Genomic DNA, 10,583 nt, shown 5'->3' with positions numbered 1-10,583 from the left:
AGGATAATATTGACAGTTGTGCCTAATAGAGAACATCATAATCCTGGCTGCTGCGCCTAAAGGATAATATTGCCAGTTGTGCCTAATAGATAACCTTTGAACTACGTGTTCACCAGATGTACTCTAAAGACCATGGCAGCTATGGACTTAGTGCCTGTTAGATAAATCCTGGCAGCGATGGACTTCGTATCTATTCCTTATGACAATCCTTATGAATGAATGAATGAAAATATATGATGCTTAGGGTAGATTCATAAGAATAAAGAAAATAATGGGGATGAGAAGTTGGGTTAATTGTTTGATGATTAAACATAATAATTATATTATTGTGGGTTGAAAATCCTATGTACTTCCCAAGTTTTTCAACCTGACTCACTCAATTTATTTATATCACAGGTGTCGATACGAAGATACATTACACTGAGAGATTAAAGAAGATGTAAATCATTAGTGTAAATGAATGTAAGGTCTGTTTATGCTCATGCTTCTGTATTGACGATGACATTCTAATGTTTGAATATAAACAAAATACATTTTTTCGGAAATGCTTTGATAATATTTTTATCATGTTTTTTGGGAACAAATTCTGCAATATTATTCTTTAAAATTGATACTCTGATTTTTAAATAAGCATAAATAAATTTTTTAAAATGACCGTGAATTTGAGGATGTCTGTAACGCCCGCGTTTCCAGGCTAGGCATTTTCGTTGATGTAATAGTCTAGGTTAACCTTTGTAACCCATTTCGAAATAATAGAAGTGTATTATTTGAGTATTATGTGTTTTGTGCTTAATTGCTTAATTATGTGGTTTGATTAATTAAGAATAAAAATAAGCGTCAAAATTTAAGTGTAAAATAAACTTCATATCTTTGGATAATGTTGTAGTAGTTGAAACGAGGTTTCCGAATATATAAAGAGCGCCAAATCTGACTTCGTATGAGGAAGTTATGATTTTCTGAAGTTTCGACTTAGTGGTATGCAGCCCGAAATACTCGCTTTGAGATCGAGCGGTTTTTAGTCAAATCAATCTAAACGAGAATCGAAGATCTTGTTGTTGGTATCGAAGCGATGAAAAGTTAGGTGAGAACGGACGTCAAACGAAGAAGTTATGAATTTATAACGAAGTTTTTTTGTCCCAGCCTACTAAAAATAATTAATAAAAATAAAGTCAAAATTAGCCGACGGAGTCTAAACAAAAGTTGTAGAGCGTAGTCTCACCTTCGCGTGGATATAAAGAACGTCGAAAACAGAGTTCGTATGAAGAAGATATGAATTTTCGAAGTTTATTAAATAATTAATAATTAAATTTAATTATTAAATCCCGGTATTATCCGAAGACGAGTCATCGGACTCATCCGAAGTACGCCCCGCGTACTAGCCTACGCCCCGCGTACACCGAGGTATGTTGACATTCGCACTCGAGTATTTCGGATACGTAAGTCATGACGATTCGAGGCGTACGCCCCGCGTACTCTGAGGTTCCAGCCTCTATAAATAGGATCCGAAGGCAGCCGACTCCTTTGCTATCTTTCTCTTTTCTCTCTCCCGTGTTACCTCGATTTGCGTGCCAGAAGTACCCCGAAGCCCCGGTAATATTCTCGAGCCCCGAAGCAAGTCCCGAGATCCCGAAGATCCCGAGAAGTGCGATTCCCGAGCCGAAGCTCTGTCCGTGAGAAGTTCGATTTTTGTAGAGATCTTCCAGATCTGCTGAGGATTACTACTTCTGTAAGCCGTAGTGCTGTCCGATCATCTTCTGATCAAGTGAGTGTATACTACCATTCATAAACACGGTAATAATACAAGTATGGTTTGAGTGTATTAAGTATATTGTTGTTTATATGTGTGAGTGTGTAGTTACTTTCTTCTAACGCATAATTATGAAGTATTTTATACGGAATACGTATTATGTGTATAATTTTGTGGTTATGTGTGTGAATGTGTATTCAGTTTCTTCTATCTCATAGATATGATTTATTCTCTATGAAATACGTGTTATGTGTGTGTGTGTGTGCCTCATCTGTTATGTGGAATATGTATTGATTAAAGCATGCTATACAGGTTTTTAAACTATGTATAAAAATGTATATTTTTATCTACTAATATGTTAGGTAGAACATGGGTAGATAGTTGGTGTGTAATAAACAGATGAAAGGCCTCGTTGTTGTTTGATTTAGTCATCTAGCGGAGTTTAGATGACGACCACAGACTTTTCTAGACAGTCTTGTGGAACATTAGCAGGCTCGCCACCTGTAGGTGTTAATGAACTTGGGTGTTCATTCGCTGTACTCCATCCCCCTCATGGTTGCCTTATTTGACTTATATTGCTGAGGAACCCCCGAAGCATGTGTTGTCGCCCCGATGAAATATTCTTAGACTAGGTCCCTTATGTTAGTTGTCTTAGGGACATAAAGTGAGAATAACGGGAATGGGTAATTGGGTTATTGTTGGTTGGTGGAAATTAAATATAATTATTTATTGTGGGTTGAAAACCCTATATGCTCACCAGGCTCCCAAGCCTGACCCACTCAGTTTTATTTGTATTACAGGAAGTGGCGCAAGAGCATAAGATGGATGAACCACCAAGTTGTTTTGTTTACAAGTCTGTATATGTATATATTTGTTGAATGACTTGTAATGTTATCGTTTATGCTTATTGGTCTGTATCGGAACATAACACCCCGAGTTTTGATTATATAATGAAAATACATTTCTTTTATGAAATGCTTCGGTAAACATTGTTTTATCATGTTTTGTTATTGGGAACAAATTCCACAACTCTTTCAAATCAAAATGATTTACTCTGAAATTATTTTAAAAGCATAAATGAAAATCGGTCTTTTCTGGCCGAGATTTTGGGGATGTCACAATGTCACACGCCCCGCGTACTAGCAAGGGGACCAAAATGTAAAGAATTTCTCAATAAGGGCTAAAAGGAAACTTACCACATTACAAGTGTTACATCGCGGTGCTCCATTCACCACGTCGCGCCACATCATGGTGCTCCATTCACCACGTTACCTTGATCCATTTAAGTCCTCAATCGATTTATTCTGGAAAACGGATGTTTCAAAAGCTAACTACAATAAGATAAATAATGGAAAACTAACTAAACTAACTATAATGTAATATGTATTTAAAAAAATAACCATTTATGTTTTGGCAAAATAACCATCAATTCCCGATTAAAGTATTCCAGACCGAACAAAAAAATACATTTCGGATCAGCATTCCGAATTCGAGACTGACATCCAAATTTCGAACTAAAATTTTGAAGTTTGAATTTGTTTTTGGAATTTCATGAAGAAATCCACAATTTTAAGAAAAAAAATCCGTTTTTATTAAAATTTAACAAAACAAATATAGTAGTAAGAACTATGTATAATATTAATATACAATATTAATGCATAAAATCAAAAATCAAATGACATCTGACAGAAATACCGATATGTTTTTCAATCACAAAAGATTTAGATTTAGGAGTAAATATTGTGTGCATATATAAGCTGTTATAAAAAACATAAATTCAAACATTTTATTTAAAAACAGTGATATTAATTATTTTAAAATAAATATTTAGAAAAGTTTGTTTGACATTTTTTTAAAGAAAAAAAAAACTTTAAATTTAAAGAACAAGTATGAAATAATGCATTCAAATGTAAATGATATTTTTAAAATCTAAAAAGTAGTTATTTTCTTTAAAAATGTATTTTTTGGACTTTAATTTAATGAATTACATATAGATAATTGTAAAGAGGTAAAGTAGAATATTTGAAATTGTATTTCAAGTTACCATTGTGATATTAACCCTTTTTAACTGTTTAAACATTTTGATTCGTTATCAGATCATATACTGAAGATGCAACAAGAAAAAGGGTTGAAAAGAAGGGGCTGGGTACGGAACTCTTGTATACAAGCACAGTGGTTTGATCTGCAAATCCTCCACCCTTCCACGATGAAACTCCCCAAATCTTTGATTCTCCTGCTCCTCTTCACTCTCCTGATAGTATCGAATTCATCTTTTCAATCCGACGAGCTTCTCGTCGACGATGAAGAATTTGGTCTAGAAGGCGGCCGTTCACCTGATATCGATGTGACGGTATCATCACCTCCAGTCATATCTCTTCCTCATTCCCCTCCACAACCTACTAGGAAGAGATCGGCAGATTCTGAATCTGACTCTAGAGTTCAGTTCGCTCTTGAACACGCGTTCGAGGATTCCGATGAGTTCTCCGCCGCCGGCACTTTTACTGCTCGACTTAAGACTTCTGCTCATGGCGGACAGGTATGATGGTTTTATAGTTGGTGGTGAATTTGTATGGAGATGTGGAGTATATGAGTGCTGCAAATTTGAATCTTATACTACAGAACTAGTACCTGATTACTGATTAGATTTGCTAGGAATTAAACTGAAATGCTTTCTCATTTTGCGTTATTTGTTATGCGATTTACTGTATGTAGTTGATTCTTTACTCTGAATTGCAAAAAAAAAAAAAAAAACATATCAATTGCGAAGGCGAACACGGCTTGTTATTTATTTGATTCAGGATTTTCTAGTTGTTGATGGCTTCAAACGTATATGATTATCGGTAATTGCACATGGAAGAAACATAGGGTTTACCATTGCCTCTCAAAATTTCATAACTATCTTTCTTAGTCTGTCTGAAGATTAATAACTTGTCAAAAGAAATATTTTGTAAAGTAACTGAATGCAAATAAAAATAGCATACACTGTTGTTACTTTGCCATGTCATGAAGCTCAGTATAACTGTCCCTTTGCAGCTGATATATGCATGTGATCCTTGTATAGTTCTATATCTCTTTGCTGATTTGGCATCTATCATGTGAATCAGATTCTTACAAAGCTTCGGTTCTCAAGGAACGATCTTACTGCAACAGAGAAGGAGAAGTTTAAAGTGATTCTTCATCAACATACTCTTTCTGAATTCTGATTTTATCCATTCTGTTTAAACTTTACCTGTTTTGACTCAATTCTGCTTTTTAATCATATGTTTCTTCAGCAACTACTGGAAAGTGATGACTTCTACAGAATTAGGTTACCATCTAATGTATTACATCCTTCTGGGAAAGAGTATGTCATTTCCTCAGTGAAGGCAGTAAGTTTAAAACCATTAACCAGACATTATACATCATTCTTTTTTGTGATATAAGTTACTTAAAAGTGCTCACTGTCTTTCTATTTACTTCAGAGATGTCTCCCAAAGGGTAGCTTGGATGAACATATTATTATACACATGGTAATTCTACTTTTCAGTAACTATAAATTATATATCTGCCTATTTATTTCCTTGATCTACATTCATTATAACACCAAATATACATATAGTTGTAAATCTTGTACTAATTCTGTATCATCACAGGAAGGTGTTAACATTCTAGCTGTCAACTATGGTTCTTTGGGGGGATGCCAGTATCCTAGGCAGTTGAGTTTGGTAAGTTAATTTGTAGTGACATGGATACCCTATGTTATAATTTTTTTTTTTTTAGTTTTTATAAATTGACCATTTATATTTGGTATGTAATTTGTTGTTTTTTAACCAGCCTTCAAAGTGGTCCTTCAACTCTCACACAGTCTTAAAGTACAGTGAGCTGGCACCAAGGTGAAATTTCCATGTTTTGTATATATGTTTTTTCACTTTTTGAGTATTGAAAGAATCCGGTTTATTTGCCACAAAGAGTTGAACACATTTTTTTTTATACTAATATTAAAAGTTGTTTGTTGCAACAACTTAAACAGGACTCCATCATTTTCAGAAGATATTATTGGTGGTGTTGAGGCAGGAGTAGGAAATGAGGAAGGTGTAAAGCCATTGGAGGAGAGGTCCTTTTGGGCTAAATATGTGAGAACTCTATTTCTTTATTTATTATTATTTTTTTAAAGTGTTTGTGATGAAGTTGATGTTGATAATTCCCTTGTTTCAGTGGATGTACTTGATTCCTCTTGGACTTGTTGTGATGAATGCTGTCACCCAAGCCATGAACCTGCCTGAGGAACAGGCGGCTGGTGGTGGTGGTGGTGCCCCAACACCGCAGGCAGTTGGTGCTGCTCCCCGGGGACAAAGTGCAGCAGTAAGAAGACGTTGATGCCACCTGTCATGTCATGAAGTAGTAGTCTTGTAAAATGACAATGATACATGTTTCACAATTAACAGGATGACCCATTTTTTTTTGTATTGAAGAGATGATTAAAGGGATTGTTACATCTTTCCTAATGACATGTTCTTGTTTTATTACATAAAATATTTCTCATAAATTATTTTAACAATATCATACCCATAAATAATTCTACTTGTAAAATTCAATCACGTACATGTTACAAACACAACATTCTTTTCGAATCCCTTTGAATCCCGCACCTTTAGCCAGCACAAGAAACTCATCCTCCATGCGCTCTTTTCCTCCCTGGTTTTGTGTCATCATGCTTGCATCCATATGTGTAGTGACTTTGTCAAAAGAGCTTGTGTTTGACAAAAAAGGAAGAATGTATTCAACTACAATAACTTTCCCATCATTTGGCAAAGCCTTGTAGCAATTCATTAGCAACTTTGCACAATGATCATCGCTCCAGTCATGTAGTATCCACTATTATATTGGATTTCATATTTCCATTAGTTAATAAGATGTTAAATTCAAAACATATATAACATGTTTTGAGGAAAATTAACTACCTTCATAAAAATGGCATCACCTTGTGGAACCTCTTCAAACATATCTCCTCCCATATGTTCTATACCTACATTCATCATCAATTTCTATCATGTTAAAACTAAAATCAAGAAACCAACCTAATTGTAATGGTTTTTGTTCGATTTTGTGCCTAACGACTAGATGAATATACCTGGATAAACGGGTGCATGTCGGATCACATGTGGCAAATCAAAGTTAATGCCTTTAATGGTGGGATATTTTGATGTAATGATATTGAGAGCAACTCCAAGACCACCTCCAACATCAATAACACATTTAAGGTTGTCGAAGCCATGGTAGCATTTAAGAATTTCATTCATCATGATCGTAGTAAAATTTAACATGCCATTGTTAAAAACCCTGTTGAACCTCGCATCTAATGCTGGATATTCAAATGCATGTGTTCCATGAACCTTGTCAAATGGAACACCACCTTCTAGCACCGCATCTTTAAGTTTAAACCTTGTTCAAGGAATAGAAAAAAAATGTAACGTCAATACATACATACATGCAAACATATATACATACATACGCATACATGCACACAAATACATACATATATACTTTATGTGTTACATATTTGACTAAATAGAGCATTATATGAAATGAGATCAATCATAAAATAAGTAAATAACAAAATAGTTTTGACGTCTCCAATTAGATGTTATTTATTATTTTTTTTATTAATTTATTTTTTTCTTACAAACAAAGTCATTGTACTTTCAAAATTTATCTCACTTGGTATAAAAACACTAAAGCCTAACTTTTATACTAAATTTGGTGTAAAGTTTCTCTAAAGAGAATTGATGTTGGTGAATCGTGTAACATCAAATTTGATGTCATTTAGTAACATAAAATATAATGTTCTAGTTATGTATGCTTAAAAGATAAAATTAGATAATGATGTTTTATAAAATTTCATATAAATAAAGATAAAAAATAAGTTTTTTTTTTTTAATATGAAAAACGATTTATGATCAGGATGATAGTATTTTGTTAAATTAAAGTAACTGAAAATATAAAAAGTTTTAGAAGATTTAACCATTAAAGATGCTTTAAGGTCATTAAACTTTTTTATTTGGCTAGATCTCTTACGTGTTTTTTACTATTCCTTTTACAACTTAATTTGTGATTTGTTTTTTTACAAGTTTTTTCATAATCTATTTTTCTTTTTTACAAGTTTTTTCATAACATGATTTTACAACTTTTTTTTTTTTTTTACTTTGCTTTTACATTGATTTTCACAATTCGTTTTTACAATTTCATTTTTACATGTTTTATTTTTTTACTTTGTTTTTAGATGTTTTTAAAAATTCATTTTTTCATTTTTTTTTTCACAATCCATTTTTGCAACTTTATTTTCTTTATTTTGCTCTTAAAACATTTTCATAATTTGTTTCAACAAACCAAATGTGAAAAATATGTAAAAATGAAGTAAAAGAAAATGTAAAAAAGAAGTTATAAAAATGATTTGTAAAAAAATGTAAGAAACTAGATAGTCAAGAAAAAATTCAATGGCCTTAGATAACAAAAAAACAAATTTAGTGATATCTAGCCGACCAAACTAACTAAAAAACAAATTCAGGGACATTTTAAATCTTAAACAAAGTTTAGTTATTAAATGAGCATAAATTTAATAGTTTAATACCTAATTTTGACCTTAACTAGAATTAGGCACGTTAGCTTTTTGGTAATTTCATCATCAATATTTTGGTTAAATACAATCAGTCTAGATCATATACAAAGTACATATGCTAAGAATCAACAAGAAAAAAAAACGAAACAATTGGCAAAATATATTAGTTACCAACAAAGTATTTTGAAAATATGTTGGGATAACTGTTATAACTTGTTAGAATTTCAACTAATACACTTCGTAAATGTTAAAGTGTATAGTTGCATTAAACCAAAATATTGATGAACCTACAAAAGAATGTGAGATGTTTTTATCGAATGAATTAAATGATACATTTTTTAAAACTAAAGTGAATAGGTTTGTAAGAGAAAAAACAATAACTTAAGTGAGATAAATAAAAAAATACATTATTACCAGACTTTATGCATATTAAATACGTCTATAACTCATGTCATCAAATGCTTGATTGATAAATTCTCTTATCATTGGCGGACTAGCTGTTAGCTGAAAAGCTAGCTTATGGCTGAAAAGCTAGTTGTTAAATAAAAAGCTAGCTGATAAAAAATAACGTTTGGTAAAACTAGTTGAAAAGCTAGCTGAAATATATAAAATTACATAAAAGGACATGTAAGAATATGTGTTTCTATAATTAATTAAGGGGTGTATTTGGAAAATTTTAAAAAAGCTTCTAAAAAGCTAGTCTAAGGCTATGTTTGGCGTACTAGCTGAAAAGCTAGCTGATAGCTGAAAAGCTAGCTGTTAAATAAAAAGCTAGCTGATAAAAAATAACGTTTGGTTAAAACTAGCCGAAAAACTAGCTGAAATATATAAAATTACATAAAAGGACATGTAGAAGTATGTGTTTCTATAATTAATTAAGGGGTGTATTTGGAAAATTTTAAAAAAGCTCCTAAAAAGCTAGTCTAAGTAGCTTTTCAAAAATTAAAAACTACTTTTTGGCTTACCAAACACGACAACATAAAAAAGTTCGAAAAATAAGCTAGCTTATCAGCTAGTTGTGGCGCGCCAAACACAACCTAAGTAGTTTTTCAAAAAGCTAGCTTATCAGCTACTTTTTGGCTTACCAAACACGACAACATAAAAAAGTTCGAAAAATAAGCTAGCTTATCAGCTAGCTGTGGCGCGCCAAACACAACCTAAAATAAACTAAATTGATCTTTACGGTATAAAAATATGGTTGATTCATTTTTTTTTTATCAAATATGCAAATCAAAATTCGTAGAAAATATGATTAAACCAAAAACTAAAATTACGCGTACAAATTCGACATACCAACTTTCGATGAACACTTTATCTTGAAGCAACTCCATAACAGGACATAAAGAGACCCCATCTTTGTTTGGAATAAAGTATTTTGCAACAGAGGTGAGTCCATACACTCGAACCAACCCCAACTGATCATGATCTCGTTGATTGCAAGTGACAACCGAATAACTAGCAAGCAACCGAAGCATTCGATCAAGCATCTGGTGGGCACTCGGGTTTGTCATGGACAAACGAGACACGATCTCATGAGCCGAGAGTTGTGCACCGGGCCCCGCCTCGGCTATTTTATCGAATACCTTGAGCTTGATTGTAGTCACCAACACCATGGGCAATGATGTAGAGGTAACCAGTTGCATTGCATATGCGAAATCCTCCTCCCTCGAACCCATTTTCAACAGTTGAGCAATCCGTTTAATAACTAACTTATAGCAACTTTGTTGGTAATACCTTATAGCACTCCATACCTCAATTGACCCCTCTTTATATATGTAATCATATAGAAACTCACTACACAGTTTAGGTAGATTAATTTGGCTGATTTCACGATTTTAGGAATCATTGATTAGCCTGCTAATTTTGATATTTTTCAAGCTAGACTCCTAGGTTTGGCTACCATACATATAGCAATATAGGCATTTTCACTAAAACTATAGCATGCCTATATAAAATTACGAGTATATGCTATGATGGTAAGTTGATATATAATGTATTTTGGTATATCACGGACTTATTATTTTATGCTACAAGTTTATATGTTAGTTTTGATATTTTTCAAACTAGAATCTTATTTTTGGACTATACACATCAATATAGGTTATTTTGACTAAAATTATATTGTGCCTATATAATCTTTACTAAAATATGCTATTATGGTAAATCGATATATAATTTATTTGGTATCCTCTCTAATAAATAAAGTTTTTTTTTGCCACATGTCATCTTCTCTTTCATTTT

The 10,583-nt window shown here is 32.7% G+C and overlaps 2 protein-coding genes across 2 annotated transcripts; one reads left to right on the top strand and one right to left on the bottom strand.

Annotated features, from left to right (window-relative positions):
- Positions 1 to 3,837: 3,837 nt before the first annotated feature.
- LOC145072576 (uncharacterized) lies at positions 3,838 to 6,231 on the top strand. Its single transcript, XM_079019021.1, has 8 exons — positions 3,838 to 4,283; positions 4,852 to 4,914; positions 5,020 to 5,115; positions 5,209 to 5,256; positions 5,380 to 5,451; positions 5,561 to 5,619; positions 5,757 to 5,859; positions 5,942 to 6,231. The coding sequence occupies exons 1-8, from the start codon at positions 3,858 to 3,860 to the stop codon at positions 6,101 to 6,103; spliced, it is 1,029 nt and encodes a 342-aa protein (XP_078875147.1). The 5' UTR covers positions 3,838 to 3,857; the 3' UTR covers positions 6,104 to 6,231.
- On the bottom strand, positions 6,168 to 10,096 carry LOC145072574 (cathecol O-methyltransferase 1-like). The gene is made up of 4 exons (XM_079019020.1): positions 9,636 to 10,096; positions 6,858 to 7,168; positions 6,688 to 6,752; positions 6,168 to 6,601 (listed from the first exon to the last, which is right to left on the bottom strand). Exons 1-4 carry the CDS (start codon positions 10,016 to 10,018, stop codon positions 6,305 to 6,307), a joined length of 1,056 nt encoding a protein of 351 aa, XP_078875146.1. The 5' UTR covers positions 10,019 to 10,096; the 3' UTR covers positions 6,168 to 6,304.
- Between the last annotated feature and the right edge of the window lie 487 nt (positions 10,097 to 10,583).

This window comes from Lactuca serriola, chromosome 9 (genome assembly GCF_051521515.1).
Source record: "Lactuca serriola cultivar US96UC23 chromosome 9, Lser_US96UC23_V15, whole genome shotgun sequence".
Lineage (NCBI taxonomy): Eukaryota > Viridiplantae > Streptophyta > Magnoliopsida > Asterales > Asteraceae > Lactuca > Lactuca serriola.
The sequence above is the reverse complement of the archived record's forward strand: the minus strand, read 5'-3'. Positions and strand labels throughout refer to the sequence as shown.

Coding starts and splice junctions, on each gene's coding strand:
- LOC145072576 (XM_079019021.1), top strand. CDS start 3,858: ATGCAACAAGAAAAAGGGTTGAAAAGAAGGGGCTGGGTACGGAACTCT. Junction 4,915..5,019: donor CAGAGAAGGAGAAGTTTAAA/GTGATTCTTCAT, acceptor ATGTTTCTTCAG/CAACTACTGGAAAGTGATGA. Junction 5,257..5,379: donor AACATATTATTATACACATG/GTAATTCTACTT, acceptor GTATCATCACAG/GAAGGTGTTAACATTCTAGC.
- LOC145072574 (XM_079019020.1), bottom strand. CDS start 10,018: ATGGGTTCGAGGGAGGAGGATTTCGCATATGCAATGCAACTGGTTACC. Junction 7,169..9,635: donor AAAGTGTTCATCGAAAGTTG/GTATGTCGAATT, acceptor TCCTTGAACAAG/GTTTAAACTTAAAGATGCGG. Junction 6,753..6,857: donor ACATGCACCCGTTTATCCAG/GTATATTCATCT, acceptor TGATGAATGTAG/GTATAGAACATATGGGAGGA.